Source organism: Oncorhynchus kisutch, linkage group LG14 (assembly GCF_002021735.2).
Source record: "Oncorhynchus kisutch isolate 150728-3 linkage group LG14, Okis_V2, whole genome shotgun sequence".
Lineage (NCBI taxonomy): Eukaryota > Metazoa > Chordata > Actinopteri > Salmoniformes > Salmonidae > Oncorhynchus > Oncorhynchus kisutch.
The window spans coordinates 79,356,642-79,374,667 of NC_034187.2; the positions used below are offsets into that span (position 1 = coordinate 79,356,642).

General features: G+C 43.8%; 1 protein-coding gene across 1 annotated transcript; it reads right to left on the reverse strand.

Moving 5' to 3' along the window:
* Positions 1–1,119: 1,119 nt before the first annotated feature.
* On the reverse strand, positions 1,120–16,503 carry btd (biotinidase). The gene is made up of 7 exons (XM_031789016.1): positions 15,796–16,503; positions 15,417–15,566; positions 10,075–10,220; positions 9,422–9,599; positions 7,107–7,466; positions 6,471–6,767; positions 1,120–2,338 (listed from the first exon to the last, which is right to left on the reverse strand). Exons 1-7 carry the CDS (start codon positions 16,039–16,041, stop codon positions 2,072–2,074), a joined length of 1,644 nt encoding a protein of 547 aa, XP_031644876.1. The 5' UTR covers positions 16,042–16,503; the 3' UTR covers positions 1,120–2,071.
* Between the last annotated feature and the right edge of the window lie 1,523 nt (positions 16,504–18,026).

The following is an 18,026-nucleotide window of genomic DNA, read 5'->3' on the forward strand; positions in this document are numbered from 1 at the left end:
ATGCTAGTGAAGGCCGAGAATCCACTCTCACATAGGTACGTGGTTGCAAAGGGCATCAGTGTCTTAACAATGCGATTTGCCAAGGCAGGATACTCTAAGTGCAGCCCTATCCAGAAATCTGGCAGTGGCTTCTGATTAATTCCATTTTCACAGAACCGCTTGTTGCAATTTCGACGAGGCTCTCTAGTTCAGATATTAGTAAGTGGACTGGAGGCAGGGCATGAAAGGGATAACGAGTCCAGTTGTTTGTGTCATCTGTTTGGGGAATGTACCTGCGTAATTGCACACCCAACTCACTCAGGTGCTTTGCTATATCACATTCGACATTGTCCGTAAACTTGAGTTCATTTGCACTCAAAAAAAATCATGCTATGATGGAAAGAAAGACCTGTGTGTTGTCTTTGTTAATGCAGAGATCCAACTTATTAATCATAGCCTCAATGTTGTCCCGTACATTGAATATAGTTGCAGAGAGTCCCTGTAATCCTAGATTCAGATCATTCAGGTGAGAGAAAACATCACCCAGACAGGCCAGAAATGTGAGAATGTGAGAAACTCATCATCATGCAAGCGGTCGGACAAGTGAAATTATGGTCAGTAAAGAAAACGTTAAGCTCGTCTCTCAATTTAAAAAAAGTGTAAATATTTTGCCCCTTGACAACCAGCGCACTTCTGTATGTTGTAAAAGCGTTACATGGTCACTGCCCATATCATTGCATAGTGAAGAAAATACACGAGTTCAGGGGCTTCTCCAACAAAGTTAACCATTTTCACTGTAGTGTCCAAAACGTATTTCAAGCTGTCAGGCATTCCCTTGGCTGCAAGAGCCTCTTGGTGGATGCTGCAGTGGACCCAAGTGTCGGGAGCAACTGCTTGCACGCGCGTTACCACTGCACTATGTCTCCCTGTCATGGCTTTTGCGCCATCAGTACAGATACCAACATGAGCAGCAGCTACGTTTGGCTCCATACGGACCGTTAGTGGAATTCCCGCGAGAGAGTAACGGTTATTGTGATTGGATGTTCATTATCTGACTAGCTACCTGTATTTCACATTGTGTTGTTATTTCGCTGAACACAAGAAGGTTTAATTTTATTTTTGGCAGTGAAACGAGGCTACTTATTGTTGGTGAATCATATTTTTATTTGGCGTAACCCACGACAACATTGCAGAATAGGGTGTCATGGATACAGTTCAGAAACAGGACGGAGGACAAAAGAGAACACTTATTTACTGAGGTAGAAGATTGGTTCACTTTATGGGACCACACAATCATTTAACCAAAACACACACCCTCTCTCACTCTCTCTCTCCCTGGTTGCAGTCCCAACACTTAAGACACACCCTATCCCCTCAACCCTCAAATTAAGTGGACACTTCTGATGACGTCTGACGAGTATTCAAGGGGCAAGGGACGAAGGGATGATTTTTAAATGGACTTGGCTGGAAATTCGTCACTCGTTCATCCAGCGATGACTGTGTTTTCAGCCACCGGTAGCTTGTGGGTGCGTTATATGCACTAAAGTCAATTATGAGTGCATGTCTACTTATATTAAATGTATAATTATTAATATACGCCTACTGTATGAGAGCTAGTAAATTAATTGGCTAAGTAATGTTAGCCTACCCAGCTGGAACTTCTGAAGAATATATATATATTTTTTCTCTACAATTTCCAAAAGATAACCAAACAGAAACATATGGACTTTTTACGAGATGTGTTTGTGCCGTCATGTGCATTAGTAGCACAATTTCTAACTCATTTGTTTTTACTGTTTTTATGTTGACTTCTCCATTGATGTTGTTTATAAGTTTTCGCTGACAAGATGTACAATTGTCGTGAATTGAATTATGGGGAGTTTCGGGCCCAGGAGGGAACATTATTGTACACTAGCTAAGCCGACTAAAAACGAGGGCTGAGGGGCTTACGTTTGCTAACTTCCCTTGCTTGGCTAATCATTTGGAAAGACCTCCAAGATGGCGACGGAGATTTCCCCAAGGGCATAAGGCGAGGGTAAGTGGACGAGGGTGTATCTTAAGTGTTTGGACCGCAACCTCTCTCTCACACACCTTAGTCCTGGTCGTACACCCTGCCGTAGAGACATGCCGTCACTAGTCCGACGGTCATCCCTGAGTGTTCCATGGCCACGCGACCATCTGCGGTCGTCTTGACCTGGTCAGGTTGTTCTAGAACCATGCCGCTACCTAGCAACGACGGGTAAACGTGACGGGTTCCGAACTCCCCCTCCAATAGGAAGTCAACTCTCGACTCTGCCTCCTCCACTTCCTGTCCACAGGAGCTGACCTCCGACCCCAAACAGCGGACCAACGCGCACACCTGGAGGGGGAGGGGTTAATCATCAATACCATGCATGAACTGTTGTACTACTGCAAGAGGCTTAACTATTGGAAGATCACAGCTGGACATGAGGTAAAAACTCAAGCTTAGGAACTGGTAGACTGTATACTGAGTAGAACTGGTATACTGTATACTGAGTAGAACTAGTAAACTGTATACTGAGTAAAACTGGTATACTGAGTAGAACTGGTAGACTGTATACTGAGTAGAACTGGTATACTGAGTAGAATTGGTATACTGAGTAGAACTGGTATACTGTATACTGAGTAGAACTGGTAGACTGTATACTCAGTAGAACTGGTATACTGAGTAGAACTGGTATACTGAGTAGAATTGGTATACTGAGTAGAATTGGTATACTGAGTAGAATTGGTATACTGAGTAGAACTGGTATACTGAGTAGAACTGGTATACTGAGTAGAACTGGTATACTGTATACTGAGTAGAACTGGTAGACTGTATACTCAGTAGAACTGGTAGACTGTATACTCAGTAGAACTGGTATACTGAGTAGAACTGGTATACTGAGTAGAACTGGTATACTGAGTAGAACTGGTATACTGTATACTGAGTAGAACTGGTAGACTGTATACTCAGTAGAACTGGTATACTGAGTAGAATTGGTATACTGAGTAGAACTGGTATACTGAGTAGAACTGGTATACTGAGTAGAACTGGTATACTGAGTAGAACTGGTATACTGTATACTGAGTAGAACTGGTAGACTGTATACTCAGTAGAACTAGTAAACTGTATACTAGAAGTTGAATACTAACAAATACTGCAAGTATACACAGTGCAGGAGTCCTCCAAGCAGTTCCAAATGGAAGGTGTAATGTTTACCAGTTCTACTGAGTATACCAGTTCTACTCAGTATACCAGTTCTACTCAGTATACCAGTTCTACTCAGTCTACCAGTTCTACTCAGTCTACCAGTTCTACTCAGTATACCAGTTCTACTCAGTCTACCAGTTCTACTCAGTCTACCAGTTCTACTCAGTCTACCAGTTCTACTCAGTATACCAGTTCTACTCAGTATACCAGTTCTACCAGTTCTACTCAGTATACCAGTTCTACTCAGTATACCAGTTCTACTCAGTATACCAGTTCTACCAGTTCTACTCAGTATACCAGTTCTACTGAGTATACCAGTTCTACTCAGTATACCAGTTCTACTCAGTATACCAGTTCTACTGAGTATACCAGTTCTACTCAGTATACCAGTTCTACCAGTTCTACCAGTTCTACTCAGTATACCAGTTCTACTCAGTCTACCAGTTCTACTCAGTCTACCAGTTCTACTCAGTCTACCAGTTCTACTCAGTCTACCAGTTCTACTCAGTCTACCAGTTCTACTCAGTCTACCAGTTCTACTCAGTATACCAGTTCTACTCAGTATACCAGTTCTACCAGTTCTACTCAGTATACCAGTTCTACTCAGTATACCAGTTCTACCAGTTCTACTCAGTATACCAGTTCTACTGAGTATACCAGTTCTACTGAGTATACCAGTTCTACTCAGTATACCAGTTCTACTGAGTATACCAGTTCTACTCAGTATACCAGTTCTACTCAGTATACCAGTTCTACTCAGTCTACCAGTTCTACTCAGTATACCAGTTCTACTCAGTATACCAGTTCTACTCAGTATACCAGTTCTACTCAGTATACCAGTTCTACTCAGTATACCAGTTCAACCAGTTCTACTCAGTATACCAGTTCTACTCAGTCTACCAGTTCTACTCAGTCTACCAGTTCTACTCAGTATACCAGTTCTACTCAGTATACCAGTTCTACTCAGTATACCAGTTCTACCAGTTCTACTCAGTATACCAGTTCTACTCAGTATACCAGTTCTACCAGTTCTACCAGTTCTACTCAGTATACCAGTTCTACTCAGTCTACCAGTTCTACTCAGTCTACCAGTTCTACTCAGTATACCAGTTCTACTCAGTATACCAGTTCTACTCAGTATACCAGTTCTACTCAGTATACAGTCTACCAGTTCTACTCAGTATACCAGTTCTACTCAGTATACCAGTTCTACTCAGTATACAGTCTACAAGTTCTACTGAGTATACCAGTTCTACTGAGTATACAGTTTACCAGTTCTACTCAGTATACAGTCTACCAGTTCTACTGAGTATACAGTATACCAGTTCTACTCAGTATACCAGTTCTACTCAGTATACAGTATACCAGTTCTACTCAGTATACAGTTTACCAGTTCTACTCAGTATACAGTATACCAGTTCTACTCAGTATACAGTATACCAGTTCTACTCAGTATACCAGTTCTACTCAGTATACCAGTTCTACTCAGTATACAGTTTACCAGTTCTACTCAGTATACAGTCTACCAGTTCTACTCAGTATACAGTCTACCAGTTCTACTCAGTATACAGTTTACTAGTTCTACTCAGTATACAGTTTACCAGTTCTACTCAGTCTACCAGTTCTACTCAGTATACAGTCTACCAGTTCTACTCAGTATACAGTTTACTAGTTCTACTCAGTCTACCAGTTCTACTCAGTATACAGTCTACCAGTTCTACTCAGTATACAGTCTACCAGTTCTACTCAGTATACAGTTTACTAGTTCTACTCAGTATACAGTTTACTAGTTCTACTCAATATACAGTTTATCAGTTCTACTCAGTATACAGTTTACAAGTTCTACTCAGTATACAGTTTACCAGTTCTACTGAGTATACAGTCTACCAGTTCTACTCAGTATACAGTTTACCAGTTCTACTCAGTATACAGTATACCAGTTCTACTCAGTATACCAGTTCTACTCAGTCTACCAGTTCTACTCAGTCTACCAGTTCTACTCAGTATACCAGTTCTACTCAGTATACCAGTTCTACTCAGTATACCAGTTCTACTCAGTATACCAGTTCTACTCAGTATACCAGTTCTACTCAGTCTACCAGTTCTACTCAGTATATCAGTTCTACTCAGTATACCAGTTCTACTCAGTATACCAGTTCTACTCAGTATACCAGTTATACCAGTTCTACTCAGTATACCAGTTATACCAGTTATACCAGTTCTACTCAGTATACCAGTTCTACTCAGTATACCAGTTCTACCAGTTCTACTCAGTATACCAGTTCTACCAGTTCTACTCAGTATACCAGTTCTACTCAGTATACCAGTTCTACTCAGTATACCAGTTCTACTCAGTATACCAGTTCTACCAGTTCTACTCAGTATACCAGTTCTACTCAGTATACCAGTTCTACTCAGTATACAGTCTACCAGTTCTACTCAGTCTACCAGTTCTACTCAGTATACCAGTTCTACTCAGTATACCAGTTCTACTCAGTATACAGTCTACCAGTTCTACTGAGTATACCAGTTCTACTGAGTATACAGTTTACCAGTTCTAATGAGTATACAGTTTACCAGTTCTACTGAGTATACAGTTTACCAGTTCTACTGAGTATACAGTTTACCAGTTCTACTCAGTATACAGTCTACCAGTTCTACTGAGTATACAGTATACCAGTTCTACTCAGTATACCAGTTCTACTCAGTATACAGTATACCAGTTCTACTCAGTATACAGTTTACCAGTTCTACTCAGTATACAGTATACCAGTTCTACTCAGTATACCAGTTCTACTCAGTATACAGTCTACCAGTTCTACTCAGTATACAGTTTACTAGTTCTACTCAGTATACAGTTTACCAGTTCTACTCAGTCTACCAGTTCTACTCAGTATACAGTCTACCAGTTCTACTCAGTATACAGTTTACTAGTTCTACTCAGTCTACCAGTTCTACTCAGTATACAGTCTACCAGTTCTACTCAGTATACAGTCTACCAGTTCTACTCAGTATACAGTTTACTAATTCTACTCAGTATACAGTTTACTAGTTCTACTCAGTATACAGTTTACCAGTTCTACTCAGTATACAGTTTACCAGTTCTACTCAGTATACCAGTTCTACTCAGTATACCAGTTCTACTCAGTATACAGTATACCAGTTCTACTCAGTATACCAGTTCTACTCAGTATACCAGTTCTACTCAGTATACAGTTTACCAGTTCTACTCAGTATACCAGTTCTACTCAGTATAAATTTAAACGTTAGTCCCTACCTGTACATTGTAGCGTCCGTTAACCGTGTGAGTGCCAGAGAACGCTCCTAGAGCATAGAGCTCCGTATTGCCCCCCTGTGGGGAGCGTCGGTAGTGCAGGTGGCAGCAGAAAGGACCGTCACACACAGTCAGCTGGCCCTCTGAACCACTCAGCAGGAGGAAGGAGAAGGGATCATACATCATAGAGGAGGTGAAAGGAAAGGGGGATGAGGGAGAGAAGGCAGGAGGAGAGGGGGATGAGGCAGAGAAGGCAGGAGGAGAGGTAGAGAGAGAATCCTCCTGGCAGTGTTGGCTCTCCTGTAGACAGAACCCAGAGTTGCCCTCCCTCTGTCCAGACAGAGGCTTAGTTGACCTGGTATAAGCAGTCTCTCCTCCTGCCTTCCCCTCTCCTCTTGCAGTCTCTCCTCCTGCCTCCCCCTCTCCTCTTGCAGTCTCTCCTCCTCCCTCCCCCTCTCCTCCTGCCTCCCCCTCTCCTCTTGCAGTCTCTCCTCCTGCCTCCCCCTCTCCTCCTGCATGCCCCTCTCCTCCTGCCTCCCCCTCTCCTCTTGCAGTCTCTCCTCCTGCATGCCCCTCTCCTCCTGCCTCCCCCTCTCCTCCTGCCTCCCCCTCTCCTCCTGCCTCCCCCTCTCCTCTTGCAGTCTCTCCTCCTGCCTCCCCCTCTCCTCCTGCCTCCCCCTCTCCTCCTGCCTCCCCCTCTCCCTCTCCTCCTGCCTGCCCCTTGGCCCTCGTCTCTGTTCCCAGCCAGGCAGTGTCCAGTACAGGTATCCTCAGCACCAGCAGCCTCCCCTCCTCTGGCTGCCCAGCCCTGGCATGGTGGTAGATGGCAGTACCAGGGGTGAAGATGCCACTTCCTGTCATACCCAGGCTGTCTGCCCTGATGTTAGCCGCCAGCAGAGTGGTGTTAGCTCCCAGACTGAAGGCTCTCTGGAACTGAACGGCTGACAACAGAGGAAGCTGGTTCATCCAGGCTGTAGGGTAGACCATCTGTCTGACACCCTGAAGAGATATATAAAGACAGAGACATTAACACAGAGACATTAACTGTGTGTGTGTGTGTGTGTGTGTGTAATAATCACTTGGTGAGAGCTTATATTAATACACCTGTGTGTATTAATATACAGTGGGGCAAAATATTTAGTCAGCCACCAATTGTGCAAGTTCTCCCACTTAAAAATATGAGAGAGGCCTGTAATTTTCATCATAGGTACACTTCAACTATAACAGACAGAATGAGAAAAAAAAATCCAGAAAATCACATTGTAGGATTTTTAATGAATTTATTTGCAAATTATGGTGGAAAATAAGTATTTGGTCACCTACAAACAAGCAAGATTTCTGGCTCTCACAGACCTGTAACTTCTTCTTTAAGAGGCTCCTCTGTCCTCCATTCGTTACCTGTATTAATGGCACCTGTTTGAACTTGTTATCAGTATAAAAGACACCTGTCCACAACCTCAAACAGTCACACTCCAAACTCCACTTTGGCCAAGACCAAAGAGCTGTCAAAGGACACCAGAAACAAAATTGTAGACCTGCACCAGGCTTGGAAGACTGAATCTGCAATAGGTAAGCAGCTTGATTTGAAGAAATCAACTGTGGGAGCAATTATTAGGAAATGGAAGACATACAAGACCACTGATAATCTCCCTCGATCTGGAGCTCCACGCAAGATCTCACCCTGTGGGGTCAAAATGATCACAAGAACGGTGAGCAAAAATCCCAGAACCACACAGAACCACACCACCTAGTGAATGACCTGCAGAGAGCTGGGACCAAAGTAACAAAGCCTACCATCAGTAACACACTACGCCGCCAGGAACTCAAATCCTGCAGTGCCAGACATGTCCCCCTGCTTAAGCCAGTACATGTCCAGGCCCGTCTGAAGTTTGCTAGAGAGCATTTGGATGATCCAGAAGAAGATTTGGAGAATGTCATATGGTCAGATGAAACCAAAATATAACTTTTTGGTAAAAACTCAACTCGTCATGTTTGGAGGACAAAGAATGCTGAGTAGCATCCAAAGAACACCATACCTACTGTGAAGCATGGGGGTGGAAACATCATGCTTTGGGGCTGTTTTTCTGCAAAGGGACCAGGACGACTGATCCGTGTAAAGGAAAGAATGAATGGGGCCATGTATCGTGAGATTTTGAGTGAAAACCTCCTTCCATCAGCAAGGGCATTGAAGATGAAACGTGGCTGGGTCTTTCAGCATGACAATGATCCCAAACACACCGCCCGGGCAACGAAGGAGTGGCTTCATAAGAAGCATTTCAAGGTCCTGGAGTGGCCTAGCCAGTCTCCAGATCTCAACCCAATAGAACATCTTTGGAGGGAGTTGAAAGTCCGTGTTGCCCAGCAACAGCCCCAAAACATCACTGCTCTAGAGATCTGCATGGAGGAATGGGCCAAAATACCAGCAACAGTGTGTGAAAACCTTGTGAAGACTTACAGAAAACGTTTGACCTCTGTCATTGCCAACAAAGGGTATATAACGAAGTATTGAGATAAACTTTTGTTATTGACCAAATACTTATTTTCCACCATAATTTGCAAATAAATTCATTAAAAATCCTACAATGTGATTTTCTGGATTTTTTTTTTACTGATTGTGTCTGTCATAGTTGAAGTGTACCTATGATGAAAATTACAGGCCTCATCTTTTTAAGTGGGAGAACTTGCACAATTGGTGGCTGACTAAATACTTTTTTGCCCCACTGTGCATGTGTGAATTGTAAATGTTTATTTTTTAACATATCCTACTCTCCCTGATTCACCCTCAGAGTGCAGGTCACAGCCAGGGTCTGCCATCGACAACAGAGATGCAGGAGCAATTAGGGTTAAATATCTTGCTCAAGGGCAATTTTTTAATTTTTTAAAAACCTTTTGGTTACTGGCCCAACGCTCTAACCACACGGCTACATGCCGCCCTCTGAGCTTCCTGTACGTACCTGCTCCAGTAGTCTGATGGTAGGGTCATGGAACAGGATGTCGAAGCAGGTGAACACTCCAAACCGTCCGGCGAACGGAGTGTCAAAGGTCACCACCTCTAGTGTGGGCGGGGCATCGAAGGCCTTCTCAAAGTACAGGTTGTGTTTGTGATAGCGTGCCGCCAGGGAACCATCCCGCCTGCAGTGAATGGGAGAACAAACATAGATTTTTCTATAACTCAACTCATTGTGTAAAAAATAAATAATACAATTATTATTAAACATACAGAGAATGGCTGATTGTGGGGCGCGTTTTAAATGAACGCCTCTTAACAATATAGCACAAACATCATCCCTGTATATAATGTCATTTCCCTATTCCAAGAGTACAAACATCATCCCTGTATATAATGTCATTTCCCTATTCCAAGAGTACAAACATCATCCCTGTATATAATGTCATTTCCCTATTCCAAGAGTACAAACATCATCCCTGTATATAATGTCATTACCCTATTCCAAGAGTACAAACATCATCCCTGTATATAAACACAATATAATGTAATTTCCAAGAGAACCTCTGGAGGTTTTGGAAAACCTGGAACTCCCTGTCCACCTTTTACTCTCTAGCGGCACATGAACAACGTGTTCAAAACAGAAGCAACACAGGTAACCTGAAGACTACATCAGTGTTGAACTGCCAGCGCCCATCGGGGGGGCAGGTGGGGTGAGAGGTCTGGCAGCAGGGCTGGAGGTCAGCCATGTTGGCCACCAGGTAAAGACGGTGACGTCGAGCCATGCAGCTCAACCTCTGGAGGACCTGAGAGAGAACAGGACAGAATACACATTTGACGATATTTGATCTCCCAGAAAATAGACCAAAAGACACAGTGTACAAAACATTAGGAACACCTGCTCTTTCCCATGGCAGACTGACCAGGTGGAAGCAATGACCTCCTTATTGATGTCACTTGTTAAATCCACTTCAATTAGTGGAGCTGAAGGGGAGGAGACGGGTTAATGAAGAACTTTTAAGCCTTGAGACATGGATTGTGTACAGAACGTGTGCCATTCAGAGAGCGAATGGGCAAGACAAAAGATTTAAGTGCCTTTGAACAGGATATGGTAGTAGGTGCCTTTGAACAGGATATGGTAGTAGGTGCCTTTGAACAGGATATGGTAGTAGGTGCCTTTGAACAGGATATGGTAGTAGGTGCCTTTGAACAGGATATGGTAGTAGGTGCCTTTGAACAGGATATGGTAGTAGGTGCCTTTGAACAGGATATGGTAGTAGGTGCCTTTGAACAGGATATGGTAGTAGGTGCCTTTGAACGGGATATGGTAGTAGGTGCCTTTGAACGGGATATGGTAGTAGGTGCCTTTGAACAGGATATGGTAGTAGGTGCTTTTGAACAGGATATGGTAGTAGGTGCCTTGGAACAGGATATGGTGGTAGGTGCCTTGGAACAGGATATGGTAGTAGGTGCCTTTGAACAGGATATGGTAGTAGGTGCCTTTGAACGGGATATGGTAGTAGGTGCCTTTGAACGGGATATGGTAGTAGGTGCCTTTGAACGGGATATGGTAGTAGGTGCCTTTGAACGGGATATGGTAGTAGGTGCCTTTGAACGGGATATGGTAGTAGGTGCCTTTGAACGGGATATGGTAGTAGGTGCCTTTGAACAGGATATGGTAGTAGGTGCCTTTGAACAGGATATGGTAGTAGGTGCCTTTGAACAGGATATGGTAGTAGGTGCCTTTGAACAGGATATGGTAGTAGGTGCCTTTGAACAGGATATGGTAGTAGGTGCCTTTGAACAGGATATGGTAGTAGGTGCCTTTGAACAGGATATGGTAGTAGGTGCCTTTGAACAGGATATGGTAGTAGGTGCCTTTGAACGGGATATGGTAGTAGGTGCCTTTGAACGGGATATGGTAGTAGGTGCCTTTAAACGGGATATGGTAGTAGGTGCCTTTGAACGGGATATGGTAGTAGGTGCCTTTGAACGGGATATGGTAGTAGGTGCCTTTGAACGGGATATGGTAGTAGGTGCCTTTGAACAGGATATGGTAGTAGGTGCCTTTGAACAGGATATGGTAGTAGGTGCCTTTGAACAGGATATGGTAGTAGGTGCCTTTGAACAGGATATGGTAGTAGGTGCCTTTGAACAAGATATGGTAGTAGGTGCCTTTGAACAGGATATGGTAGTAGGTGCCTTTGAACAAGATATGGTAGTAGGTGCCTTTGAACAGGATATGGTAGTAGGTGCCTTTGAACAGGATATGGTAGTAGGTGCCTTTGAACGGGATATGGTAGTAGGTGCCTTTAAACGGGATATGGTAGTAGGTGCCTTTGAACAGGATATGGTAGTAGGTGCCAGGCGCACCGGTTTGTGTCAAGAACTGCAACGCTGCTGGGTTTTTCACGCTCAACAGTTTCCCGTGTATATCAAGAATGGTCCACCACCCAAAGGACATCCAGACAACTTGACACAACTGTAGGAAGCATTGGAGTCAACATGGGCCAGCATCCCTGTGGAATGCTTTCGACACCTTGTAGAGTCAATGTCTCGATGAACTGCAACTCAATATTAGGAAGGTGTTCTTTATGTTTTGTACACCAAGTGTAAGTATGTGTGTGTCCTGAAGACCATCCTCTGGAAATATTGATCATTTATTTGAGACGCGTGCCCGGCAGAAAGACGCATCAATCTCAAATAAAGCATGTAACTCTGTGTTGTTGTTTATTGTTTACTCCATGTGTAACTCTGTGTTGTTGTTTTGTTTATTGTTTACTCCATATGTAACTCTGTGTTGTTGTTTTGTTTATTGTTTACTCCATATGTAACTCTGTGTTGTTGTTTATTGTTTACTCCACGTGTAACTGTGTTGTTTATTGTTTACTCCATGTGTAACTCTGTTGTTTTGTTTATTGTTTACTCCATGTGTAACTCTGTATTGTTGTTTTTGTCACACTGCTATGCTTTATCTTGGCCAGGTCGCAGTTGTAAATGAGAACTTGTTCTCAACTAGCCTACCTGGTTAAATAAAGATGTTCTCAACTAGCCTACCTGGTTAAATAAAGGTGTTCTCAACTAGCCTACCTGGTTAAATAAAGATGTTCTCAACTAGCCTACCTGGTTAAATAAAGGTGTTCTCAACTAGCCTACCTGGTTAAATAAAGGTGTTCTCTACTAGCCTACCTGGTTAAATAAAGGTGTTCTCAACTAGCCTACCTGGTTAAATAAAGGTGTTCTCAACTAGCCTACCTGGTTAAATAAAGGTGAAATAAAATACAATTTAAAAAATGCTCTCTGCTGAAACTCTCTCACCCGAGGAAGGCATCCGAGTGAGCGAAACAGCACCCCTCTGTCTCAGTATGTGTAGACCACGTATCTGATGCTGTCTGGACCAAAAGAGTATGACATGTCATACTATTTCTGTCCAGACAGCATCAGATACATGGGCAACATATTGTAAGACAGAGGGGCGCTGTTTTGCTCACTCGGATGCCTTCTCCGGTGAGAGAGTTTCAGCAGAGAGCATTTTTAAAATTTGACCCCCATAGTACCCCCATAAAGACTGCCAGAGGTCCAGACAACAAGCCCTCCGATTTGACACACTGAACTCTATCAGAGAAGTAGTTGGTGAACCAGATGAGGCAGTCATTTGAGAAACCAAGGCTGTTGAGTCTGCCAATAAGAATGTGGTGATTGACAGAGTCAAAAGCCTTGGCCAGGTCGATGAAGACGGCTGCACAGTACTGTCTTTTATCGATGGCGGTTATGATATCGTTTAGTACCTTGACCGTGGCTGAGGTGCACCCGTGACCAGCTCGAAAACCGGATTGTACAGCGGAGATTTGAGGCGAGGCAAGAGGGCTCACTCACCAAAAATCTGTCCAGAATAAATCCAATGCGTTTCAATGGGCAGTCCTAAGCTTGTCGCCTGCCTTCCTGCCTTTGGGACTTCCACTTTTTGGGCGGAGATATGAGCATTTCGTCATTATATACAGATCTCTGGTTTCAGGCTCTTGTGAATTGGAAAGGAAAGTTGGTGGTTGCACAGTTAGGATGCTGGATTCTCCTAAAGGAAATTGATGTTTTGCCTAAAATGATATAATTACGCCTGTCTAAATAATATCATTCAAAATTCACCAGGGAGCCACAGGATCTTGAGCTTATTTGAATAAAATAACTGTGGATTGTTTCAAATTACTATTGTGTAGGCCTCTGCCTATTGGAAAGCCAGCAGTTTGAGTAGAGCGCTTGGCAACAGGTCTAGTTGATCGGCTGTCAGTGAATAGCTGCAAAGATAATGTGTCTTGAGTATAATTTAAAATGTTGAGCAAGAAGAAGGGGAGGTGTGTGGCTAAGATATGGCTCGTCTCTCCAGAATGCATCTGTTCAGCTCTCCAGAATGCACCTGTTCAGCTCTCCAGAATGCATCTGTTCAGCTCTCCAGAATGCATCTGTTCCATTCATTCAATTCCACCCATTACAATGAGCCCGTCCTCCTATAGCTCTGCCTACCAGCCTCCACTGGTATTATTCACAGTAATTTACAGTTCTCATTGTTTGCAGAGTTCACAACCTATTACAGTTGTGAGAAACAGGTTTTGGTTTATTTCATAACCATTGCAAGTTTCCTATTTTTGTACTTGTCTTTTGTTTGGAGTGTCAGCAATGAGCACGTCTGGTTTCTCTTTCCTGATAACGCTGAGGGAGCGCGCGTGCCTGAGCACACAGAAGTTGACCTGCTGTGTGGATGTCTGATTTGTGATTGTCTTAACTCCCCACGTCCACCACTAATAAACTGAGCTTCTCAGTCATTTCTTCTTCACCTCACACCAAGTCTCTTTTTTTAATAAATATCCATCGCGAACGATAGCTCCTCAATATTTGAAACATCTTTCCAACACCCCCGGACTCGATAATCACCAAGTCTCAGTGTGAATGAACAAAATACAATGATCTGATGACTCGATAATCACCAAGTCTCAGTGTGAATGAACAAAATACAATGATCTGATGACTCGATAATCACCAAGTCTCAGTGTGAATGAACAAAATACAATGATCTGATGACTCGATAATCACCAAGTCTCAGTGTGAATGAACAAAATACAATGATCTGATGACTCGATAATCACCAAGTCTCAGTGTGAATTAACAAAATACAATGATCTGATGACTCGATAATCACCAAGTCTCAGTGTGAATTAACAAAATATCATGATCTGATGATTCCATATATCCAGTGGACAGTCATTCAAAAACAGCTGTGTGTCCCGAGGTCACTGGCGTGGGAAACTCTGAGGGACTAGAATAGGCTAGTTGATATAATGTTGCATGTTTGCTAGCGACAGCTTCCGGCAAACCCAGTTGATTTGATACGACGTTACACTTCACTAGCTCAAGTGAAGACAGATAGAAAGGGAGGCAGAGATGAATGTGATTGAAAGAACTTGAATTTTCATCAGGATATTTTCTACTGTTATTTGTCAGCTTTAGACCGATGTATAGACATTAGTTGACTACGGAACTTCTAGGCTTACTGCTGCATTGGCCAATAGGCTATCTTTCAGTTCTATGCGCTAATGTATTTAACACTGATCTATTGGCAGTATCAGAGTGTCCATATGGCTGAGGCTGGTATTCTTGCCTCAGTTGAATTTTAACTTAAAGATTTTTCAGATTTTTATGATTAACCACGTGACAATGATTCTGAGAAATTAAAACGTTACTATTGAAATTAAAGTGTTCCACGAAAATGCGCATATAAAAATTATCAGAACTGGCACAAAGATCGGTAGAAATGGTAGGATAAATTGTAAGCTTCCCCAAACTTGAAACTCACGAGCTGCCTATTGCCTCGACTATAACACGGTTTTAAAAAACTATTGTGAACGTTCATGCGCTTGCACACAGAGGAGGTCCCCCGAAAAAAACGTGCCCGCATATAGAAATCAAAGGCTCGCCCAACTGATTCGTTCTGGATCCGGCTCTGTACATACCTCAGTGTGGGTGTGTCTGTCTGTCTGTGTACAGGGGTTCCAGTCCTCAGACTGTGGGTCAGGGATGGTCTCTAGGTAAGCAAAGATGGACAGACGACTGAAGTTAAACCCCTGAAGACCATCCTCTGGAAATACTATGATCTGAGCCCCCTGAAAGAGAGAGAATTAGGGAAACGGGTGAGACTCGAAAGGGAGAAGAGCTTTAAAGCTAACTTCAGCCCTTAAAGCAAGATTGATGTGTATCCTTCCTGTCAAAGACAAGTGTAACCCAGTCCTGAAGAGCTTAGCGGCAGGGTGTGCAGGCTTTAGTTCCAGCCCTGCACTAACACATCTGGTTATGTTAAATCAAAGACCCCCCCCCCCCCCAAATGTAGCCAACCTGTTCCGCAGCTCGCGCGGCCTGCTCCTCGTACACATCCAGGTTGCTCATCATGTGCTTGAGCGCCGCGGCCCGGGACAGAGGTACGTGCGGCTCCGGGTTCAGAATAACCCGGTGCTCGTATACCGCAGCCACGTAGGATTGGCCGGGAGTCCCCTCTGACTTATCCCCAGCCCGAGTTAACGTTACGGGGAACCGACAAAGAACAGCCACCGCCGCCACGGCCTGGAGGACACGGAGGGCCATGGCTGACTGACCAGAGCCCGGGATAGATAGGGAACTCTGATAGGGAGGACCGGTCAGTACGAGTTCAATGGTCACTCAGTCCAAAGTTCTCAACACTCGTTAAACAAATAAAACCGCGAGGTTGTTTCTAATTCTGACCTGTTTCACAAAAGTATAGCTGTTGATAGAATGGATGCAAGATTAACCCGTTGTTGTTACATTAACTAGCTACTGTAGCTATATCTAATAAATGTTTGTTGTTCAAATAAAACCGCGAGGTTGTTTCTAATTCTGACCTGTTTCACAAAAGTATAGCTGTTGATAGAATGGATGCAAGATTAACCCGTTGTTGTTACATTAACTAGCTACTGTAGCTATATCTAATAAATGTTTGTTGTTGTTTCTACTGCCCTGTCTTCTTCTTCTTTAAGGTTTTATGGCAGACTATTGCTGTATTGCCGGCTCCTACTTACTGTGCGGAGTATGGTTGAAAAGTGCATCTGACATCGTTCCTGCCTTCGGTGATAGGCTGTTGGCTTGTCTGAGGGCGTGTTCTTCAGTCTAAACCCATGCAACGCTGCGGCATGACCGCTAGGGGGCAGCAGCTCACTGTAAATATACAGTAAGCCAAATATATTTTTGTTTTGGCCAGTATTTTTGGATACTAGTGGTTTCACCAACAGAAAAATTGAGCTTTTTTTGTACACCTTATGATATTGTGTGGAGGGGGGTGGATGATTGAAGGGCAGCTCTTGGGGAACTGTAGGGGGGGTTGGAGCCGGTTGGAAACTTGGGCCAGTGGCTGACAGGTTGCTGGTTCGGGTTCCTGTTTTTTGAGCTTGTGGGAGATCTGTCGACGTGCTGTTGAGCATGACGTTGCCCCTGGTTGATTCTGTTAGATGACTGAATGTGATGTAGATGTTGAGCGCCTTCACTGAAAGTAGATTGTATTTTTTAATATTCAATATATAAATGTATATATAGATGAGAAATAAAAAGTCACATCTACAGTGGTTCTTCCTTTAGAAATTGTGTCAGGCTCCAGCACAGCTACTGTGTTCATTTATTTATTTAATGTAACCAATATTGAACTGGGCAGGTCAGTGAGCACTGCCCCGTAGCACTTCACGTCTGTAGCCATGAAGTGCTTTGAAAGGCTGGTCATGGCTCACATCAACAGCATCCTCCCATGATACCCTAGACCCACTCTAATTAGCATACCGCCCCAACAGATCCACAGATGACGCAATCTCAATCTCACTCCACACTGCCCTTTTTCACCCGGACCAAAGGAACACCAATGTGAGAATGCTGTTCATTAACTACAGCTCAGCGTTCAACACCATAGTGCCCACGAAGCTCATCACTAAGCTAAGGACCCTGGGACTAAACACCTTCTTCTTGACGGGCTGCCCCCAGGTGGTAAGGGTAGGTCTGCCACGCTTATCCTCAACACTGGGGCCCCTCAGGGGTGTGTACTTAGTCTCCTCCTGTACTCTCTGTTCACCCATGACTGCATGGCCAAACACGACTCCAACGTCATCATTAAGATTGCTGACGACACAATGTGGTAGGTCTGATCACCAACAACCGTGAGACAGCCTACAGGGAGGAGGTAAGAGAACTGGCAGTGTGGTGCGAGAACAACAACCTCTCCCTCAATGTGAGCAAGACAAAGGAGCTGATCGTGGCCTACAGGAAAAGGCGGGTCGAACAGGCCCCCATTAACATCGAAGGGGCTGTAGTGGAGCGGTTCGAGAGTTTCAAGTTCCTTGGTGTCCACATCACCAACAAACTATCATGGTCCAAACACACCAAGACAGTTGTGAAGAGGGAACGACAAAACCTTTTTCCCCTCAGGGGACTGAAAAGACTTGGCACGGGTCCCCAGATCCTAAAAAAGTTCTACAGCTGCACCATCGAGAGCATCCTGACCGGTTGTATCACCGCCTGGTATGGGAACTGCTCGGCATCTGATCGTAAGGCGCTACAGAGGGTAGTGCGTA